At 39.7% G+C, this 23,895-nt stretch overlaps 1 protein-coding gene across 1 annotated transcript; it reads right to left on the bottom strand.

Moving 5' to 3' along the window:
- Positions 1 to 4,300: 4,300 nt before the first annotated feature.
- foxa2 (forkhead box A2) lies at positions 4,301 to 7,002 on the bottom strand. Its single transcript, XM_036593868.1, has 2 exons — positions 6,581 to 7,002; positions 4,301 to 5,934 (listed from the first exon to the last, which is right to left on the bottom strand). Exons 1-2 carry the CDS (start codon positions 6,776 to 6,778, stop codon positions 4,723 to 4,725), a joined length of 1,410 nt encoding a protein of 469 aa, XP_036449761.1. The 5' UTR covers positions 6,779 to 7,002; the 3' UTR covers positions 4,301 to 4,722.
- Positions 7,003 to 23,895: the final 16,893 nt, after the last annotated feature.

The following is a 23,895-nucleotide window of genomic DNA, read 5'->3' as shown; positions in this document are numbered from 1 at the left end:
CAAAGAGTGGCCCGCAGGCCAAAGCTGGACATTTGATTTGGCCAGAAAATTTCTCTAAACCTCACCTCCCTAAAACACACAGAAAACATACATATTTTTATTCCCTCTCTCTCTCTCTCTCTCTCTCTCTCTCTATATATATATATATATATATATATATATATACACAAACTTCCCACACACCCATCCCAACAATTAAATGTTTAGGTGCCCCTTGTATTAATATAATGATGCTTTTGTTATTATTGTTTTAGGAGAATTGTATTGCAATATTATTATTATTATTATTATTATTATTATTATTATTATTATTGGTGGTGTTGTTGTTGTTGTTTTTAATTGACTAACCCCAGTTAATGTGTATGCTAGAGCCAAAAGAAGACACATTTACTGAATGGGCGAGTTTTTGTGAAAACTGCAGTCACTTAAGCTTCGCATCAGCTAAAGAGTTTAAATGAACCAAAACTGACCTGCCTATTTCTGAGCAATAGCCAAGAAAAACAAAAAGAACATAACAAAGAGGATATTTTTCCAGAATAAATTCAGAATAGCCTACACACCCTTTAAGCTCCTCTGTTTGGAAAAAAAAAGGAAAGCAAGATTCAGATATTATACACATTTTAGATCCTGCTTGTTTAATTATGTTCACATAAGAAAGCGTGCGTTCGTTTTCCCTCCCCTGTTAAATCCCACTGAGCTGTGTGGTCTCCACTCTGCCTGAAGGAACTGACTTTGTGCTGCTTTAATATACTGTGGGACAGCAGCTTCTCTTGCTCGGGCTTTGGGATTAAGAGTATTTCTCCTCGCAGGGAAGTTAAGTCGGGCTGGTGTGGTCAGCAGCGGGCTGAAAGCAGAATTACAGCTTGTAAGATGGCTGTCCCAGGAGACTGCTCCACTTGGGTGTTCTGGACTCTGACTCGCTGCCCTCTATGAGCCGTTTAAGGTTATATAAGCCACCAAACCTCCTCCGAGCGTTTAGGGTTTTTATACCGGCCTGGTCTGCGTCTCTAATCATAGTATGATTAGTGTTGTGCACTGACGTGATCGCTGCAGTGCAGGAACCCAGCAAAGCGCTGAATCTGAGAATGCGCGCTGTTCGTGCTGAAGCAATATCCAGATTCAGAAGCAGTACATAGACCGGCTTTAACGCCAAATCACTGAAACATCTATTGTGCAAACAGCTGGGAAAACCTGCACTGCCTCAAAGCGCGTGTGTAGAGCTATCACTGATTTCTCAGAGCAAGTTTACTTCATATTTGTGGAATGTAGATTAAGTGTAGATCTGAAAAGTAGGAGTGCTCCAGAGAAATGTGGAAATGATTAAATAAAGTTTACAGTAAGCGCGAATGAGGCGGTCGTTTTTTTTGCACCTTATAAACGCAGAAGAGGAGCAGAGTCTGTCATGATGGCCATTTTTTAAATCCAGCTGTTTTGGTATTTTCTCTTTATTGTGATGTTGTTAATATCTCACTTCTGTACTTCACTGCACTTTCATGCACCTCGAATTCTCTGCATGCCTGTGATATTAATGTGCCCTTCCTAAACCAAATAAGCCTTTATTGATTGATCGCTCAGGTCGCTGCACTTTTTTTTGTTATTTTGTTATTTTTTCAGAATAAATTTGGCTATTAATAATTTAAAAATCAATTATTATTTATTTAGATGCAGATATTTAGTTTAACACTAGCATTATAATTGTTATATAAAATACCTGCATATAATAAACAGTAACAACAAACAAAATGCATTATTATTATTAATAGTAGTAGAAGTAGTAGTAATAATAGGTTGTTATTATTATGATTATTATTATTATTAATTATAAATAATAATAATAATAATAATAATAATACAAAGTCAAAATGATTGCACGTGAAATCACACTTTTTTATTTATTATTCGAGATTTCTGGGCCGTTGTAAATATAAACAAGTCGTTTTAATAAAATAATAATAATAAATGTTTATTTTATTGTTATTAATAAATGCAGGTGGCTTATTGCACTCATTAAGTGTGTTATGTTAGTTGTTAGGTTATTAAGCTGTGGTTTAACACGGTGCTTTTCCATCGTTTGCATGTTAACTCCACACTTCGCCCTGATCTAAACGGTGAGGTCGCCTGTAACAGCCCGAAGGCTCCGTGTACCTGTTCGATCACTCAGATATCCCCGCAGCGCAGATCAGATCTGATTACTGTTCAGCTCCGCGGCTCAGTCTCACCACTGCAGCTGTAACAGACAGACTTTCCGGAAAAGAGTTTCTTATGAGAGTCTCACTCTCAGCTGCCTGGCTTAAACGAGTTCTGCTCCTCTTTCAGTCCGCGTCTGTCTTGAAACGCGATAGATGAAAGATGACAGATGAAGCTCTCGATTATGTCCAGTCTCTCCTGAGCTGTGAGATGAGCTCGCGGCAGTGCGGGCAGTGACTGGCACAGAGAGGCGGTCAGTGCGATTTTCTCCCTCAGTGTGAAGGCCATCATCAGCCAGCAGGACTCAGACCCAGATCTCTGCTGCTCACTGCTGCTGCTAGAGCTCACAGCTCCTGTCGTGAAATCAGGAGCGGTAAAGCTGTCGTGTTCCCTGTGAAATGCAGCTGAATTCTGAAAGCGTCTCAGAACCTCAACAAGAACCCCGCGCGCCCCAGAAAGCCGTGCATGAAGAGCTGAAAGAGTTCCTACCTGTGCTGGAGGAGCTGCAGCTGGACGGACTCGCCGCTGCCTTCTGCAAAGTGCTTAGAGGCATCACGGCATTTATTTGAGCTCCAACTCTGTCACTGTTGACTTTAGCACAAAGCAAAGATTTCGCTGCCCCGCTAGTTTAAAAAAAATGATTATTTTACAGAGATATCGATCAGTGCGCTATAAAAATTCAGCCTAGCATTATGTCTAAAATGAGGGGACCGGAATTTAATGTCTGTGCAAATTTACCTAGAAGTGACGTGCTCACATTCACAGTTTACATTCTCGCTATTTGGTGTTCCATGTACACATCCTATATATGTATTAATACCATATTTTCATTGTTTACCAGCTTTTGTTTATTCGCAGATTGGGAGGATTTGAGGCAGGCCTGCAGTGCACAGGGCTCTGCAATAAAGGCAGCAGAAACGGCCTCTCTGCACACTGTAACCTGCACGCGCCATGTTAAAGGATTTCCTCTCTGATAGTCACACTTTACTGACGGACAGTTGACTTACAGTCTGCACGAGGCTTTTACTCCTCTAACTCAGTCTGTGACCTGCTGTGAGTGGATGAGCATTAGATTATGCTACAGTGTCCAGTCTGGATGTCCTGCATGGGGTGGACCATCATTCTCTTCCTCTGAACACAGACTTTTATTTTTAATCAAGATGTGATTCACACTAGTGCAGAATTCATGGTGAAATTGCAATATTGGATGGATATTTTGATTTGCAGCTACTTACCAGATTCGGCCTGACCTAAAATCCACTTCTTTTTATGGCAGAATTAATAATCAAATGATAACAATACATAATAATAATAATAATAATAATAAAATGTTTAGCAATGCTGCTTATTATTGCTGCATATAGTGTGTGTGTGTGTATGTGTGTGTGTGTGTGTGTGTGTGTGTGTGTGTGTGTGTATATATATATATATATATATATATATATATATATATATATATATATATATATATATATATGTATGTATGTATGTATATGTATAACAACTGTTTCCATTAGGCTGCCTAGCTTAAAAACATCATGAATCAAATGAATGGAAAAAGAGGTAGAATGAATTAATATTTCTACATATTGCTTTTTGTGACTGAAAGAAGGTCTAGATAATTGCATTAAATTCCATTTAAAATATCTTCGCCGTCTTGAGTTATTGGGCTCTTAAAGCTTTCGTTTTGAATGCTTAATTTTGACTCCTCATTTTGAATACTAATGTCACGCTCGGCCCCTCTGAAAACCCCTCAGCCTTCTGCCTGCCTCTGTTTACTGAGGAGCTGCTTCTGGAGAGAGAAATCCCAAGAGAGAGCTTTGCACCGTCTTTATGAATATCTGCGCATTTAGAAAAATAAAAGTGACACTCTTAGTAAAACTCATGTTAATAAACCCAGTTTTTACATTTCTATCATTTTATATTACTATAACTGAGCGTTTTCCAGCTGTAGTAGTCAGATCGCCCCTTTTTAAAGCCCACAGTGAAGATGCAGAGTGAAACGCTGAGAGTGTATTTAGGTGTAATTCGTTGTGTTTGTTGCTGAAGCTGAAAATCAAAACCCATCTGAATCCTGAGTGAGTGAATGAAGACTCGGACTGACTGTGCTCAGTAAAAATTCAAATAACACTTTAATATAGATTCTGTTCTTGTCATCAACTACAAGAATACACAATTTACAAGCCATAAATAAGGTATTTTTTCACAAATGGACAGAAGAACTTTTCGTTCCTCTCATTCGTTTAAGACTCTCAGTGGTCAGGCGCGCGTTTTTTTTCTTGATTTTGGTCCGTTTCGCCTGGAGTTCGTCACATTCGTTTCTTCACAACGTTTGTTTTTTATTTTTTTATTTCAGATTTTTGTACAAAATAATTACTAATAAACTCGACCACTAAATTAACGAGAAGAAACGGCGGGAAGGAAAAAACGTCCAGAGAGAATACATTATGCACAAACTGCATTTTTTTTACAAATGTACAAAGTTTATTTTAAGGTCCGTGAGGCTTTAGTTGTTGTTGTTGTTGTTTTGTTGTTTTAGGAGGAGTTCATGATGGGCCTCGAGTACATGCCTTGGTAGTAGGACGTGTCTGCGGCCAGCGGCGACGTGTCGAAGCTGGCTTTGCTCGCCATGGAGCCCATGGAGAGGGCAGCGCCGGCCATGGGGGAGCCGTAGCCGTAGTGCATGACCTGCTCGTAGGCTTTCAGGTCCATTTTGTGGTGCGCGTGGTGTTGCTGCTCGGAGGACATGAGGTTGTTGATGGAGAACGGGTGGTTGAACGAATAGTGGTGCTCGGGCTTGAGGTGGGCGTCGTGCGCAAGCACCGAGTGATGCTGGGCGAGGAGCTGCTGCTGCTGCTGTTGCTGTTGTTGCTGCTGTTGGTGTTGGGTGGTCGGCGAGTCCGCCGGGTCTGGACTAACACCCCGAGTGGACTTCATGTCGCCCAGCGCGCGCTTATGCTCGTTGACCGGGGAGTGTGAAGGCGGCGTCTCGCTGCCGTGGCAGCTCTCCGGAGTCCCGTGCGAGCCTCCGTCCGCCGACTTCCGCCCGCCGCCCTCCTTCCCCAGCGGCTTGTCACACTTGAAGCGCTTCTGCCTGCGCAGGTAGCAGCCGTTCTCGAACATGTTGCCCGAATCCGGGTGCAGCGTCCAGAAGGAGCCCTTGCCCGGCTTGTCCGGCGAGCGGGGCACCTTGACGAAGCAGTCGTTGAAGGACAGCGAGTGGCGAATAGAGTTCTGCCAGCGCTGCTGGTTCTGCCTGTAGAAGGGGAACAGGTCCATGATCCACTGGTAAATCTCGCTGAGCGTCAGCATCTTACTGGGCGACTGCTGGATGGCCATGGTGATGAGGGAGATGTACGAGTAAGGCGGCTTGGCGTGCGTGTAGCTCCTCCGGTACGTCTTGGGGTCGCGCGCCCTGTTCATGTTCGACTGGCCGTACATGGGGCTCATGGGGTTCACGTTGGGGTACGCGCCGAGCGCGTTCATTGCGGGCGCCTGCGCCGTCATGGGGCTCATGCTGGGGCTCAGGGCCGCGCTCATGCCCGTCATGCTCGCGCCCATGCCGGCCATGGCGCCAGCGCCGGGGGACATGCCCGTCATGGACGGACTCATGCCCGTGTTCACGTAAGACATGTTCATGCTGTTAGCCGTCATGTTAGCCGTCGTGCTCATTCCCGACATGGTCATGTAAGTGTTCATGGAGTTCATTCCCAGGCCAGTGTTCATGTTGCCAACCGAGGTATAACACTGGAAAAAAGCAATTAAAAAAAGAGAAATGAGGAAATGTGACCGATATCGACAGGCTGTCAAACAACACATGAGATTTCGAACTGTTGTCAATGGGAATGCATGCAAAAAATTTCCAATCTTTGACGCTTAAAAAGGTTTTCGCGCCATGCGTCATTTGCAACAAGAAGGAAATCATTTATATGGTTAATGAATTCTGCATTTTTTATTTTGTAAAATTCCTGAAGTGGTGCATTCAGCGCAACAGATCCAGCGCCTCCACTAAACAGCAGTCGAGTTAACAAGTAACCTGAAAAAATGAAATATTTGCTCATAATTAAGCCTCCGCGTGGACCTAAAGACTGCGTGATGCTATTGCCATGATACAGTCATATATACATAAGGGTCCAGAATTGGAAGGGAAGTTTGCATTACATGTCAAGCCCCAACTTTTTGTTAGGATAGTGCAGGGCTTCGAGACGGGGGAGGATTTGGAGGCGCCTCAAGTCAATATTTGATCTCAAAGTTAATATTATCTCAGGGCTAATATTGAGTTGTATAAAACGGAATCGGCTTTTTGACGAGGGAAAAAATATAAATATATAATATATATAGTGAGAGAGACAGAGCGAGAGAGAGAGCGGGGCTATATTTAGGCTATACCAACCTCAGGTTCTCCGTAGTAGCTGCTCCAGTCTGCGTGTTCGTGTCCTTCCATTTTGACAGCACCGAGCATCCTGGAAGTTTCGTCCACTTTCCCAAAAAACGCTTTCCCACACAAGAGCGTCCTCTGGCAGGCTGTGGCTGTTTGGAACCACAGGCTGCTCGTGTCGCCGTGCTCTGCTGCCGTCAGGGGCTGGCGCATGTGTGTGTGTGTATGAGTGTGTGTGTATGTGTGTGTGTGTTTGTGTGGGAGGTAGCCGTGGCCGCTGATGATGACTGGAGCTCAGTGACGCCCGCTTGCGCCTCTTAACGCTGTGATATAAGCTGTGTGCGCCGGGCGAGCCTCCAATCCCTTCTCCACTCGGCCCTATTTGAATAATCTGCTCACACCTAGGCGCGAGACTTTCTCCGTTTGCCCCCCTATTGTGCACCTGCGCCGCTCCAAAAAAGAGCAGCCTCCATGTGAAAAGATTCATTATGACCTAATCTTATTGTATTCCAGTAGGAGAGAGGGAGGGGGGGTGTTGAGGGGTGGGGGGTGCTTTATCATGCACAACCTGAAAAAAAAAGAAATTTTTGAAACCATGCACGTCATTTATTGAAGGAAGTCTGCATCCGATAGTTTATTCGGCTCCCACGTTTTTGGCTTTTCTCGCAGAATAACGTGAGATTTAGACACTGAAATCGTTCCAGAGGTTTATTAATTGCCCGTTTATGATGAAATACAAGGCTGTTTATTGGTAGGTTTAGATGGGAATATATACCCTTTAGATTTCAGTTTGTTTTTCCCATTTAGAAACCTTTAGATATAAACTAAAACATGAAAATAGGATGCAGCCTGTTGACCTCTATGTCCAATTAATTGAAAATGCAGTAGAAAAGACACAGCATAGGTGAATACAGTCAGAGCAAGTGCCATGGTGTGTTTGAGATGGGCCACTTTGGCTTGCTCTCTGCGTTTGTTTACGTGAGTGCTAATATATGTAACTAATAGCAGGACGTAGTTTGCTAATATAACAACTTCACTCTTAGCAAGCAGGTCATCAGTGTTGATTCTGCAGAGCTCAGTGGCCAGATTTGATTGCCTTCACTAAACAAAGTAGCCTAACATTTATCCAATGTGTTTGACTATCCACGAAATAGAGGAACCACGCAGGCGAATGCTGATGGGTTGGTTACGCAGTGCTTGATTTTGGCTAACTTAATGCCACTTCACTCATTATTAGACCAAACTAACCAATTAACAAGACATTTTAGGTCAGTTTTGCACAGTGGTCAGGTGTTGACCAAAGGCGATAAGAATATCACTGTGCTGATGATGTTTGGTCAGTCGTGTATATCTGTTACTTCAAAGTTCCCTCTAATAGATGCCTCAGTGTGTCCGAGCGCCCCCTGTTGGCACCAAAATGAAGCTACACACCTGCACATCATTTGATCCCGCATATGATATTGCTGATGTGGTCACTCCATGTGGGTCACAGAAGTGTGTAGCTGTTTCTGCAGATATGTACGTGTTTGAGGTCTTGCAGACTCGAGGCTCTGAGCACATTCCTCCTCGCTTTTCGCATAACTCCGCCGTGAAGAGTTCGCGTTCATGCCTAGGTGTTTGGCACGTGCCTGTCCAGCGGTGTTATCGTGTGCTATCTGTTTGATTACGTATTTGCGTAGCGCAGGCACACAAATGTCAATATAATCTCGGAGTTTATTTGGACCTGTGTGTAATGTGTAAACGGGGCTGAAGGCGCGCGCTGCGCTGGACAGTCCGAAAGCTGCTGATATGGACAGAAGTCTAATCCAAATCTAGCACTTTTAGATTTAGTAACCTGCGCTGTAATCCGTGCATTTGGATGAAGTATGAAAGTCATACCACGTGCACGTGCATTTATGTTTGTTGTGTTGGCTCCTCTGACTGAAACAGAAAAAAAAAACATGAGTAGCTGGAGACAAAACGCTCATGTGTTTCTCTGAGAGCTCTGAGATTTCGTTTTTTGTAGCCCTGCCTGTTTTAAAATGGAATCAAAGTGAAATTATATTTATAAGTGGATGTAATGACACGTGCTCTCTTGCTCTCTTTCTCTTTGGGGATCAATAAAATTTGTCTGTCTGTCTGTCTGTCTGTGTGTGTGTGTGTGTGTGTATGTATGTATGTATGTCTATTTTATGATTAAAACTAGTTTTAACAAGTCTATCTATCTATCTGTCTATCTATCTATCTATCTTTGTAACAGCCAAATTTATCCCTGGAATCTGTCTGTGATACAAAATAATGTAAATGCCATTTTTAACCATAAAAAATGGAATTTCATATCACTTAAATTTCTCATTGGGCACCCATCAATCTGTCTGTCATTCTGTCTCCTTTATGGTTAAAAATGGCATTTACATCATTTTGTATCACTTAAATGTATCCTTGAGTGTATCTATGTGTCTGTCTGTCTGTCTGTCTGTCTAGCCATACGTCCACCTTTCCATCACTCAAATTACCCAAATTTCTCATTACCTGTCTGTCTGTCTGTTGATCTATCTAGCTATCTATTTATGTCTCTTATATTAAAAGAAATCATTTACATTTTTTATACCCAAGTTTCATATTGCATATGTCTGTCTGCCTTTCTGTCTGTCTGTCTCTTATATGAAAAAAAAATAATTTGCATCTTTTTATATTATCCAAACGTTATATAATCCAAAATTCAATGTCTGTATATCTATATATCTGTCTTACATGTTAAAAAAAGTCGACATCATTTTGTAATACCCTAATTTCTCCTTTTGTATCTGTCTGTCTCTTTGAAGTAAAAAAAAAAAAAGGGAATTACATAATTTCTTACTTGACACTTATTTAATAATTTAATACATGAATCGTGTAAGTCGATGCTTCAGGACAGATCTTTCCGGTCATGAGTCTAAATGTGGACTAAAAGCCAAGCTGCCCTTTGATGAAAAACAAATAAAATTATATTTTATGTTTTACTGTACGATTGCATAAGTTACTAAAGTGTCTAAAATCTTTTTGTTTGAATTTTTGCAGCATCTATTCTAACAAGCGGCTTAGAAAGTGTGTGTGTGTGTGTGTGTGTGTGTGTGTGTGTGTTTAATTATGGATTTTTTTTTTTTGACTATTTAGATGATAGTTATTTTTCAAGCACAGAGAGCACATGCAGCTCTAGGTCACTACATGGTAGCTCTAGGTCACTACATGATGGTTAATGTCATGCTGGAATTGATCAGCTTGTGCAGGCTGTCCTTATTCCAAGTATTCCTAATGTTTTAAAGTAGAGACTCACCATATGCTGACACAATTAATAGTAATATTCACAACAGTGATATCAGTTTTAGAATTAACAGTTTAGTGATTATTAATTAAGACATGTTTAATCAACTAGCACTCATGTAATTCACTTTAAAGCACTGAGACTGCTCTTATACTTGGTGACTGAAGGTGAGCAGGTGTGTAGCAAAGAGGACTTTTGGAATATTTTGTTTTAAGTTAATCATTCATGAAGGTGGTACAGATTGTGAGCGCGCTCAGTAGCGAAGGTCACTTTTTTGTATTTGGTGGAAATGAAAAGGACCCTGGCTTTGAGCAAACAGAACACGTTGGAGTATTGGCCTATACTTTGTGCCTGATTTACTCAGAACCTGACACAGCATATGGCAGGTGCTTCAAGCTTTACTCAGAGACCTTATGCACAATATAATTGATCAGTAGTATAAAACACACATAGTGGTTATTGGAGGATTCATTAAAATCCTTACAATGAGTCCTCTTTATATTTAAAGTATAGGTGTATTTTATTTTCTGTGGTTAAGCTTATATAGTTTTTTTGTGTTTGTTTGTTTTAGTGCTTACGTCTGACACTGACCATCCATCGTGTATCTGAAAGCTTTCTGTGTGTTGCAATGCACCATCACTGTGGGTGGTGCCTAGGTGATCCTACTCAAACTCATACATTAGGGCCTGTATTCTAAGCAAATATTGCCTTGGGATCTCTAAACACTGACCTGCATTCTCTCTTTTGTAGATAGGAATTCATGTTTGAGATCACAAAGAGGTCAGCCTGTTTTTAAGCTCCTAACATTTTTCGGCATCTTCTCATGGGAGGTCTAGAAGAAGGCGTCTTTGTTGCAGATGTGTTACAGTCACATTTTTTGAGCATAACTGTCACAAATCAGGACCGGACACAGTTTAAAACTCTGACTTCTGTTGGATGTTTCGCAATCTTAGAACTCAAAGAGACTCAGCCTCAGTTCATACTCAGACTGAGGAAGAATTGAAGCTGTGACTAAAGAGTTGGGATCAGTTTAGTTACCAAATGCAATGGCATAATTCATTGTTGGTTTACTAATTCATATTGTAAGTCGTAGGAGCCCTGAATCCCTGAACATCAACTGAAAAGATGAACTATGTATTACCAGGTTACTCAGGTTACCAGAACTGCTGGTGTTCAGCCAATATCAGATCCTTTTTGATACATTGCTTTTCAATAACAAAAAGGTGTGTATGTGATTTTGTTTTGTTTTTTTTGTTCGTTTCTAAAATGGGTTCTTTGGGGCGATGCCATAGAATCACTTTCCCTTATCACTTCCCTAAAGATCCCTTCAACTGATGGAACCATCAACCAAGAAAGAGCCATCCATTTCTGTAAATGACTTGTGCGAGTGCGAAGAACTTCTTTGAAGAACGTCTACACAATGCAATTGTTCTATGTCATTTAAAGTTGTTTTGCAGTCAAGGACCATAGAGAAACCATCATGAAGATTGTATTTGCCAGGGAATGTCCTACCCAGACACATTATGCTCTACACTCTTAAAAATGACAAAGATAGTAAAGATAATCGGTTCATATAGAATCATGAACACCTAAAGAATCCTTTGCATAATTAAAGGGTTCTTTGCGTCATGAAAGGGTCCTACAGATTGATGGAGAATGTGCTATGGATGGTTCTATATAGAACATTTTCTTTATCTGCTTTATCTTCTTTATTCTTCTTTATCTGCTGTATATTTCAGTGGATTTCTCCCAGGCTTCTTGCATTGTCCAGTCCAATCCAGTCTCTTTAGAATGGATGCACATCTGACTGTCCGTACTAGCTAAGTGGGAGGCGCAATTCAAACTCCCTGCTGTTATTTGCAGGAATGTGTTACTCCACTTTCAAAGCAGGCTTTTCTAACCACAAAGAAAAACTTAAGCAAGCCTTTAATGCCCTCTGTAAGGATGTTTTTCTCTGTATCCTTGCTTTTGCTTCTCCGTTTCTCCAGCACAATAACTAAGGGCCATTAGGTTAAGCTTGTAATTCGTCAAAATAAAATTAATAACTGGACCCTCTTTCTTGTGGAAAGTAATGGAGGAGTGTTTGCCGTGCAGGCCCTGTGGTGACTGTAAACATTCCGGAGCGGGGCAGGAGTTTGGCCTGGCTATTATCCACCACAGCTGTGACAACGGCTGTCGGCTGCAGGTTTGTGGTCGGCCAAAGCGTGTTTACCTGGAAATGAATCTCAAAAGTAGTGTGACGGGGAATGCACACATCCCTGGCTGGACGGAGGGAGGGAAAAAAAGAAAAACTAGGCCATTGAGGTGTCATTCACCGGCAGAGGGGTGGTACAGAAGATATTGCACAGGGCCCCATTGGGTCTGGGCGCAAACAGTGGCGTAAATGGGCTAAGGATTTCCTCAAATACGCACCTTTTTGATATTGAGAAGTATTCACTGGGGAATGCCCTGCATTAGGGGTCTATGTGGTCTGTATCCAAGGGCGGCTGCAATACACTCCCCTTGTCATGCTAAAAAGACAGCAGCATAGTCATGCATACCTCAAACAAGGTGCCAATCCACATCCAGTCAACATAACATGAAGGGAGGTGGGGGGCAGTGAAGGTACAAAATCAAACGGCTTCTAATTTGAGCTTGAATGACCCAAATGGACGGAGGTAATACACAACCTTAGAAAGCCAAAGAAGAGAACAGGATTAAGCCTCTCAGCAAAGACTTGAGATGCTTGATCTTTTAATTGAAAAGACAAATGCATTATAATGCTCCAGCATGCTTGACAAACCATTATTGGTCAGGCACAAAACGTTCCGGATTATATCCGATATTTTAATCCGTCCATTTTAATGTACGCGGCTGCAAAAGTGTAATATCATATAACCTTCCATTGTTATGCATCAGTGAGAGAAACGCAAAGTCAACACACGTTTTAATTACAAACCAAAAGCAATTAAACGTGAGGGCAAGCGTCAGTATGCTAATTAAACTGTGTGCTCCCGTGGGAAGAGGACTTCTTAAATATTACCACCATCAATCCAGAAGCAGGAGCTGCCATCGTTCACACTCAGCCGACACATTTTCACTTCTCAGCTGTCACTTCTAAAGTAAACGCGGCTCTGACTGAAATTAATTCATTAGGGGAAAGTCATTTAACTGGTGGTGACAGGAGTTAAACTTGAAGTTAATTGGAGGTTAGTGTTATTTCTGCCTCTACTTTTATCTGCAAGTTAAGCATGAACAACTGAACAGGGCTTGTGTTATGGAGGAAATAAATCATGGATAAAAACAACATGAACTTTTCATACTTAATAATTACTGTTATGTTCCACCTACTCTGGTAAATGCTGTAAATGCTGTTGATGGCTGCAGCACAATATGTCGGTCACAAAAACAGCACATTTATATAATGGGTCAAGAGGTACATGTCAAAAAGTCATGCCAACACAAACCAGATAAGTAAAAACAGTACCAAGAAAAGGGAACATTTTTTTTCTCTTTAATAGGGAAGATTGGCCAGATAAAGAGAATTAGTATGAAAAACCAAAGTTTTGAAAAATTACTTTGCATTAAAAATGCCCCATATATACGGTACTGTGCAAAGGTCTTAGAGAAAATAAGACAAAAAAAAAAGCACAAATAATATTATTACTGTAAGCAGTGATTTTACCAATGCTAGTGTGTTTGTTTAACAGTTGTCATCAAACATTTAACAAAATGTTTAATCATAGGTATGTTCTAATACCTTTCTTGGCTTTTAGAACTCCTTTGGAATCTGTGTAATTGCTGTGCAATTTGTTCCTCTAACCAGCTAACAAGATATCAACTACTTTAAAAAATAATAATGAACAAATAAAACAAAGATATTGATAACTCTTACTGTATGTATACTTATTTGCATTCATTCTAATGGCAAATGTTTTTACAAGCAGAAACACACTGCTGAGATAAAAGGTTTTTAAAAAGTGCTCTGGTGCCTTATATATATATATATATATATATGTACAGCACTATATGTCCAAGCTCAACATGTACTGCGCGTCGTTCTTTATAACTTTACACAGCTGATATTTTTGCAATAATTTGTTTTGTCATTCAGAAGGAGTGAGGCAAAATGACTGAACCACTGAGAAGCAAAAGACAGTGATCTTCTGCTCCTTTTCATGCGTGTGGATGGGTTTGTTCACTGAAGGCCGGAAGAAGCTTTTTCCTTATAGATCATGATGAACCTTTTTTTTTTTTGTTCCAATACTTTAGCAGCTGTTCAAATTTTTGTGTAACTTCTGTAGCCCTTTGTTTTTTCTCTTTTTTTTTCATTCCATTATTAATGTTTTAATGCCAGTTGTTGACTTTTCTTCCTTTACTGATTCCATTATTGCATACAGGAATGTATATACTGTAGCTTTGGGAAAAATAATAATATTTGTCTATTTATAAATAAGATAATTATTTATCAATATAACACTATTTGTGCTTCAGCATATTGTGGATATCGCCAGTACCAGTACCTAAAGAATACTAAAAAATGGCTTTTCGTTACAAATGAAGCCTGCTTAACTGGACTTTGTGCAGTACAGTATACTAAACATTGATTAAAAAACGTTGTGCTACTAGTTTTTGACAGTATTTTTAAGTGTGGCACAACTGAGCTTTTTTTGTCTTTTCCAACTTAAAAGATGAAATATTGTGATGCATATTGTGTATTGTAAAAAAAGGCCTCAGGTGTTTTTTGTCATATTTTCCACCAGTCTTATGCAAAAATGAAAATAATGACACATGACGCATAATTAATTTGCCAAATGTAACATTTTTGGGGGGAAAATAAAACATAAAATGTAGCCTGTGCAAAAGATATGGCTCATTTGATATTTTCCAATATGTTAAATGCAGCAAATAAATAGAAATAGTGCCCATTTTTAGGTTCGCCCATATTTAAGTTGTAGAGTCTTTGTTGACTTATTTTCATTTAAGAAATCAACAAAATGTGCAATTTAACCAGAGGTATTCAATCATCTGCATACAACTGCCCCTTGCCTTGTACATTAATCGCTAATGTTGCTTAAGTGTGTACTGTTGTGTTCTCCACCTGTGTGTTGTATATTTATCCAAATATTTATCCAATGTAACACTGTCAGTAATAAGAGTGCGTTTGTGTTTCTGTTGGTGTTGAGAGGTGTCCAATGCAACGTCCTGTACCAGACACATACTGATGAACAAAGAGTGTCTGTGATTTCTGATTAAATACATCAGTATTTATTTTCAACAGATTTTGTCTGTATTCTTGGTTAACCAGTGTTCCCATCTATACTGGTCCACACAGAAGCTCTTAAGAAACTGCTCACGTCTCAGTTCTACATCAGTCAGGAAGCATTTGACTGCTTCCATTTTCCATTGTTCCTGTATCTGTTCTTCAGTGGGCTTATCTGTATTCCAGGCTGATAGGGCGATGGCGAGTTTAGGATTACGGCAGCCACCATGACTGCTGACCTGAGTCTGCATCCGACAGGCGTTACCACAAGCCATCTGCCATTCGCTTCCTCATAGACAAATTGTCATTTTTTTGGGAGGGAGGCTGGATTTTGTTTTATTTAGTCAGTATGTTTATTGTATTGTTGTTGTACCAAAGGGGTTTGCTGGTATTTACTAGTCTGTTTAAGCATTTCTTTCTATAATTACAGAGCCATGGGTGTCTGGTGAACAGTGTCCTTACTGCCAGTTACCATCAAACCTCTGAGACTGAGTTAGATCTCAGACTGGAATCCTTCCTGCCTCACCTGATGACCCATGCATATGTAGATGTTCAATTTGTTATGTTTACCGAAAAGCAGCAGGGGAGCACAAGACAGCCCCGGTCTCTGTGTCCTCCCGCCCTGTAATTCCCAGAGATCTCCAGCCAGTCAGCAAGTCACATCAGTGCCCAATCTGTGTTTGCTTACCCGTGAAAACCCTTGGCAGGGGAGCCCATGAATTCAGGCTCGGTTTTACAAGCCCTGACGGCTAACAAGCTAACCTGCTAACAAGGAGGCTCCAGTGACGCGGCCACTCAACAGATTAGCACCTCATCAGCCTCCTGTGGCTAAGGACAAATATAGCCTTCCCACCCATAAAATACAATGGAGACAGTCAGCGATAAACAGCCCCCCCAGTATGGGGTCCAGCTCCCCCTTGCTAAACTTCCTGGCCCAGCCCCTTCTCTTAGCCACACAGCTGCCAAAGCCACCCAGCCCTACTCCAGCTCCAAACCTCAATTGCCCAGTCGTGTGTATTTCAGGTGAGCAAATATTGCCACTTGTTTGAGAGTTCAGTGCCTGCCCCTTTCAGAGGTTGCGTATTGCAGTCACTCGCAGGAAGTAGGTGTGAGGCCATGGGAACCGCTCTCAACACAGCTGGAGCTGTTCAGTCGGTGCAACCATGCACCCTGTCCTAAACATCAGCCTCTTTATACTACACATCAAAATTCTCTTTCTCTGTTCCCTCTATTTCAGTGAATATGTATACCTATCTCGTCATATGTCATTATGCAAAAGAAATAATCTGCTAATAGAAATCATCTTTAGCCCCTAAATAAACTCATCAGTGGGTCAAGACTTAATTCTTTACTCTTAATAATAACTCATACATAATAATGTATTGGTTATATTGAAAAGTTTTTTTTTTATTTTAATATGTTTATTCTGTGTTTCAGAGTAGTCCCATTCCTTCTAAGGACCTGATTCTCTCTTAGGTCATCTTAGAATATTCTGTCTTTCTGTCACTGGTGTGTAACCTTGAAAACTGAGGATGGGGGGCAGCCAAAGGTGATACTGCTCTCTACAATCTGTGTGTATTCCTAGTTTGTGATGGGGGAAAAAGTTTATTAGAGTTTATAGTTAAAGTTTATTCTCAGTAACTTGTACATTTTGGGAACAAAATTGGCGAAGTCAATAACTGATAAAATGGAGTACTTTGTTAGCATTTCTTTCTGGGAGTTTGCAAATATAATTTCACTGTACATTATACTTGTACAATGACAAACAGATTCAATTTTATTCTATTTTATTGTATCGTGGGGAAAACTCTTTATTTCTAAGATGTTTAATGGTTTAAATTTGTTATATCCCTCTCAACATAAGAAATTCATCAGTGATTAAAGTCAGCAAGAATAGGAAAGAAAGGTGCTTTTTCCTTACATCGCGTGAAATATTTCTGAGTGAAGTAAATATATCATGGAACTGTCTCCATTTTTTCCCCACTGGTGCATGATGTCATAGCCAGAAGAAGTTTTCAGTACATGGGAAAACAAGAATTTTATCCTCTTAATATGATACGACCAATATGAATTAACAATGTAAAAAGCTCTGTTTTGATTTCATGCTGACTGTAAAGCTCTGTTTTTAATTCAAACTATATAAGTCTGCTTCAGTTCTGACTGATATTGGAACCTGAAAGCTGAATGTTAAGAAGTTAAATTGATCAGTTTATAGCATCATGATTCAGGCCTGTATTCTAGCCTAATTTACTTGTGAGACAAATCTGTGCAATGGCCTTGTCAGCCACTTGCCATTTCTGGAGCACTATTGTCTGCAATACACATTTACAGGGGTGTCAACAGCCCATCATGGCATTAAACTATCACCTGGGCCTTAATGGGCAGAACACAATTGAAGGACAAATTGACCATGTGTTCCACGTGAGTGCACACTGATGGATAAATGATGGATCCTAACACCTCAACCCTGTTTACTACAGTGAATGGAAATGTGTAACAGAGATGAGGGCTTTAGCAGCACCTTAGTACAGATCAGTGCACAGAAAAGGTCATCAGGGAAGCTTTTAATGAGAGACAAACAAATTAGTTGTGTGATTGCTTTATCTCCATCTCTTCCGTCTATGATTTTTATCCATTTAGACTAAAACTAGAAGCAGTGTTTTTCTCCTGTTGAAGATACAGTTGTATGCAAAAGTTTGGGTGCCCCTGGTCAAATGACATGTTTTGTCTAAGTGAAAATAAGTTAACACATCCTCTACAGAGAACACTCTTCTGCATATTTTAGTGCACAACTACTGTTAACATAAACATAAAATATGGCCTTTGCAAAAGTTATGGCACATTTTTTGGCAAATAAATCGAAATTGTGCACTAAAAATTTGCAGGAAAAAGTGCCATATTTAAGTTTGTTTGTGTACTTATTTTTTTTTACAACAAAACATATCATTTCAGCAGGGTGTTCAAGTTTTTGCATACGACTGTATTTAAGTGAAAAAAGGAAGTACACTCCCGTGCAAAAAAGGGGCCAAGCCAAAAATGATAAAACATTAAGCTTTCAATAGTCTTAATAGCAAAGCATTAAACAAATAGATAAAGTAACTTAGTATGGGAGATTTTACCTTTTGATTTCTTTAAATATTGAAGTAGCTTCTGTAAACTTGCAGACAACGTTTTATGGAAAAAAAGTCAATATTTTTCCACTCATCATTGATGGCTTCAAACAGTTGGAAAACATTGCTGAGGTAGTTTGTGTTTAATATGAGACATGAGACAAATAATCTATATAGGGTTTAAATCTGGATTCTGACAAGCCTGAAATCATCAGTAAAAAACAATATATTTTGGGCTTGATCCATTTTTTGCCAGGGAGTGTATAATGAAGGAAAGAATAATAAGTCTTCTTTTACACAATAATGCTTTGTTCCAGCATGGCCTTATGTAATAGGTTTGTTTTGGTGCTGTCTGCAGAGTGATATGCATTCCTACCAGACGTAGTGTCAAAGGCACCCAGCTGGAGCGTGGAAGTGCCTCAAGAGTCAATCAAAGGAGCCCCTCTGTTGCTCTAGTGGGGGTTCTCCATGAAATAGATCCTGCACTACTGCAAATAGCTCTCACCCATCCCAAATCAATCTGCTCCCTGAGCTCGTTTGCTTTTTGTGTGTTTGCTTGTTTGTTGGCTTGTTTGTTTGCCGTAATTCCTGTCGGTAGAGACCGACTGGAGGATACGTCACACAGACCACCCCAGAGCTGACTGGGGATTGCAACCTGAGCTGCTGTTCCAGGACTAGACTGAAACCAAACAATACCTGATTATGCACACACACATTCCTATATTGCCAAAAGAGAATGATGTATTAGGTAAAGAGAGCAGGTAGGTTAAATACATCAAAATGCATTATCAATTTAATATTTATAGCAAACTTAAAACAAAATTACCATATTACTAAAACTGTTTAAAAAAGTAACATTTGGGACCATATGTGTTTTCATTTTATTGTTATGGCCTTGGTAATGGTCTGTATGAAGCCTCATATAAACTTTGTGAGCAGAATGACACCTAGTGGTGCAAAAAAGAATCTGACTGTGCACCATGACAGAGGACCAACATCCAGCAGCTGAAGATAGATTACACTTTACTGAGACATTCTATTATGAATTAGAATCATAAAATGATATCAATAATATAAATAAATTACATGAATAGTACTTTCATTTGATATATTCTAACTGCTCTTGACTTTGCAGTATGTATAAAGGCCTCATCTTGGAACATGCAACCGTCAGGAAGGAAGTGTTCACATATTGTATGCTATTAATAATGCTGTTCTTATCTATTATGTGTTGTGTTCTTTATTATTATCGTTATTATTAGAAACAACCATTGTGACTAAATCCCACAAAGCTGAAGAATTGTTTATAGTAGTGATTTGCTTTGTGCACTATAATGATGTCCATTTTCCTTTTACAGGTTTGTTTATTTTTTATGTATTTATTTATTTATTTATTTATTTGTTTATAAATAAATCAGTGACAGTGTTCCTTAATTAAGCTGAGTTAAATGTGCCTCTGTTAATTGACTGGCTACTTTTCACCTGCAGGCTCTGAGCCCTGATATAATTAGTAATAAACCATTCAAACAAACAAAATGAAAGAGAGTCTATATTCACACACACCAATACTGTAACAAGTGTAAAGCACACCAAAACAAAGTCAGTTTACTTCAGTCTAACAGGGCCTCCCCAGCAGCATCTGTCCGTCAGGACCGACCATGACTGTAGGTAAAGTGATATAGCTGACGGAGAAATAGGCCTCCGGCTTTTTCCACTTTAGCTCAGCTCTCCCCACAATTTGCCAACATCTGGACTCCATCATGCATATTTACACAATATGTGCATTATGAGCCTTTTTGATCTCAGCGTTTCTCCTCAATCTCTCCAACTTTTAATGGACTGCCAAGCCTTACATCACAGATGAGGCTCAATCCACAGTAGTAAATCTTGGCTGAAGACCACAAGCCGTGGACCGTGCCTCCTCCGTTCTCCTTTGTGATCTGCTTAGCCATTCCTGAAGCATTTACGCAGCTCACTTTCACTCTTCAGCAGGAACGCTTTTTCACTCATCAGGAACATGTCAGTGCAGACCCCACAGCTGTGAAGATGGAAGCTTGCAGCCTTATTACATGCTTTAAAAAAAGTGGCTCTTGGCTTGAATATAGAGTTCTGGGAAGGACATTGGTGTAGAATCTTAACATGTGGGGGTCCTTTAAAGGGTCTTTTTCTTCAAAGATTTTTTTAAAGGGCCTGTATCCTGCATCTTTCTTATATTTTATATTTCCACATAACTATGTTTCATCCTTTCTTTATCGTTTAGAATGAAACAGTCTGTTTTGATTACTGTCCCCATAAGACTGATATATGAAAATGACCTCAATTCTCATTGGTCGGCCTTTATTGTGCCTCATTCCAAAATGCAGTCCAGGATGAAACACTCCTTACAACTTCTGTGTGAATGGGCAGAGCTAAACTGCTGAAGGCTGAATAGGTGGATGTATGTATGTGTTGGTGTTTGTGACATCACAGAAACAATAAATTCAAAACTGTTTTTGCAGCTTAGCCTCCGTATATGGACTGTATAAAGAGTGAATGATGTTTTGAAACTTTAACAGTGTTACATACTTCATCAGACTCTTCACCAAAGCGAGGAAAACTTTCTTTTCCATGATCTGGGCCCTTTAAGAGGCATTGAAAGGTTTCTTGGATAACTAAAAGTGGCATTGTTCCAAGGAACACTTTCTGACACCTTTATTTTCTTAAGAGTGTATGTGTAAGTCTTTGTCTCCCTTGTCTTTCTTCCCTTCTTAGATGAAAATGATTTTGGTTTGACATTTTGTTACATTGTGTTTGATGATGCAATATAGATCATACCAAACTACAGAGACCTCGTCGATCAGATATTTTGAGAGTTTTGCTGATCTAGGACCAGTTCAGTCATGGCCCACTCTTATCTAAATAGTCCATGATATAAACCAAAATTCTCCTCACTTCACAAGCTCTGGTAATGGAATGGAGCAAGAGCCAATTTGTCTGCCTGCTTTTCCTTTCTCCTGAAGATGAACACTTATCAGCAGACCATGTGGCATGGCTCACATCTTTAAGCCATTTGGGGAGAGAGCAGATAAAGCTGCTCATTCTGAGCTTCCATTGGCCCAAGGGACGTGGCTGAGACCCGTCCTCAGCCACTTCAGATTCTGTTACAGAGTCTTACTGATGGGTGGACTCCTGCCATTTTATGGCAACTCAGCAGAGCGTATGTTTAGTATGATAAGCTATTTAGTATCTGCGTGTTATATTAAATGTGGAGTAACTAAAGGTAAATAAAGGTGCCAAATGGAACCCAAAAGTGTTCTTTGGAGCGATGCCATAGCAGAACCTTGTTCATTTTTTGAAAAGCCTTTTAGTGTCCAGTTCTTTAAAGAACCATGTTTTTGTTTGTTGTTGTTGAAGAATGTTTAAAAGGTTCTATACCAGTTTTTCTACAATGGTACATCTAAGCCAAGAACTAAACTCTTAAAAATAAAGGTACTAAAAAACTCTTATAGAAGCAACACAGGGATTTCAAATGTGGATAAACACATTTCACAGTTTTTTCACAGTTTTTGTACACTTCTTAATACACACTTGCACATTTGTGACGACATACCATTTAATGTCACGTGTGATTGCACATTATTCTCATGTGCTTGTAAATGTCATTCTTCACATGTGAAATATATGTGGCTTTTCTGTAAGGGAGGGTTCTTTGTGCAAATGGAGAGAACACATTTTGGTTCTTTTAAGAGCTAAGCTATGCTTGTAAAGAAGATTGTGAGCGTAAAGAACCTTTTTAAAGGTTGAAGAACCTCCACATTATGTAAAGGTTCCAGAAAGAACCCATTAAATGATAAATAATATTTTAATTATGTGAAGGTTCTTTAACCCTTTTAAAGGTTCTTCACTCTGATTTTTAAGCATGGTTCTTTAGGGAACCAAACTTGGTTCTCCTGTGACTTCACTCAAAGAATTCTTTGTGGCATTTTTTTAATGAACATATTTAGGTAATTGTCATGTCTAAAAAAAATAATAAAGAAATCTAAAATTGTAACATTATAGAAGTAGACAAAAATGTTCTTAATGTTTAATATATGTTAATATAAAGATATTTAATTCAAAGTGATTTTGGGGCAATTCTATCCAAATCATGAAATTTGTACATAATGTAAAGGACAGCTGTCATATTCAAATGGTATCAAAAAATAAAAACAATTTTTTTTATTTTTAATTTTTTAAGTATTTATTTATTTATTTTTGAGTGTGATTGTGTACTAGTGGCATTAAAATCTTACATGACAAACATTTCCTTAACCTTCACATTGTGATTTATGAACAGCTTATGAAACATCCCTTCTTTGAGGACGATTTGTTTTGTAAAGAAAGAAATGTATATGTATATTCATGAGCAGTGGTGAGTATTGCAGTAAGTGTTCTCTCTCATTACTCCTCAGTGTTATGGGGTGGGCCGTGCTGTCTGATGGCCAGTGGTTACACAATTGCATCCAGCTGTTGCAGACTGCATGTGACGTGTGGTGCCAGTATTATGGAGCAGTTAACTTAACCCAGCAGGCGCACTGACACGCACACAGCGCACGCTAGCATCATGCAGACATGGAAAACATCAGAAACCCTAGTCAAGTTAACATGTGCTCTGGTCAGGGCTGATCGCAAGCACATCATGTCACCACCTTTCATTTAAAGCCATGATTACATCGCCTAACTAACAGGCTTTACAGCCTTAAAACTCCAGGGGGTAGACACAATAACAGAAACACCTAGCAATACATTATTGAGTAACTAATAAGGAGTAGGACCACCTCTTTGGCTTCAGAACAGCTTTAGCTTTACGTGTAAAGTGGGATATCAGACATTTTTCAAGAAAAAAGCCTCCAGATTCCTTGCAAAACGAAACTGTACTCTAAAATTTCCCATAAAGGTTCCGTTGATGATTAGTTGTGGTGATTGAGGAGGATATGAAAGACAAGTGACTTCATCCTCATGTTCTACTCTTGAATTTGTTTAGCAGTATATATGAAGGCATCATCGTCTTAGAACATGCAAACACCACGAAGGAAGTTTTTGCACCTTGACCATTATATAACCGCACAAAGCAGTCCTCAGTCCTAATGACTCTCTTGAGGTGGCCACCCATACCACTATGGATTGACCACTGTATTTAACAGTTGGTAAAAGACATTGTGGATTGAAGGCATCCTTTGGATTTCTCTAAATGTAAACAAATCCAGATGTAGAAATAAGAGTGAAAGATGACTCATCAAACCATTTTTTTTTCCATTGCTCAGTGGTCCAGGTTTTGTGCCCCTTAGCAAAGAGTATGGGCATGGCCAGATCTACCATATGAGTGACCTGGGTCACTGCCCAGGGGTTGCCAAAAGGTTGCTCAAAAATGTGCACACTTTTTGAAATATTCAGTTTATGCATAATCTATTCACACAACACAACAGTCAGCCTGATGATCTAGACAGAAATATCCAAAAGTATGATCGTTGTGTATATTAGGTGGTCTGTTGCATCTGTATGGGTAAAACATATAGACAGGATCATTTTGGCAGTGATTTTCTCACCCTCTTATTGGCATACCTGGCATGCTTGACAAGGACTAAAACCTCTGGTTCAGTTTTAGACATTTTGTGAAGAATCGATAGAACAAGTTTTCAGCAAAACAAAAAAACCAGACCTTTTTTTAACATGGTTC

This window comes from Colossoma macropomum, unplaced genomic scaffold, assembly GCF_904425465.1.
Source record: "Colossoma macropomum unplaced genomic scaffold, Colossoma_macropomum, whole genome shotgun sequence".
Taxonomy (NCBI): Eukaryota; Metazoa; Chordata; class Actinopteri; order Characiformes; family Serrasalmidae; genus Colossoma; species Colossoma macropomum.
This window is presented reverse-complemented; position numbering and strand designations above follow the sequence as displayed.

Excerpts from the sequence above, each read along its gene's own strand:
- foxa2 (XM_036593868.1), bottom strand. The coding sequence starts at position 6,778 with ATGCGCCAGCCCCTGACGGCAGCAGAGCACGGCGACACGAGCAGCCTG. Across the intron at positions 5,935-6,580 it reads GCTACTACGGAGAACCTGAG|TGTTATACCTCGGTTGGCAA; the intron begins GTTGGTATAGCC and ends GCTTTTTTCCAG.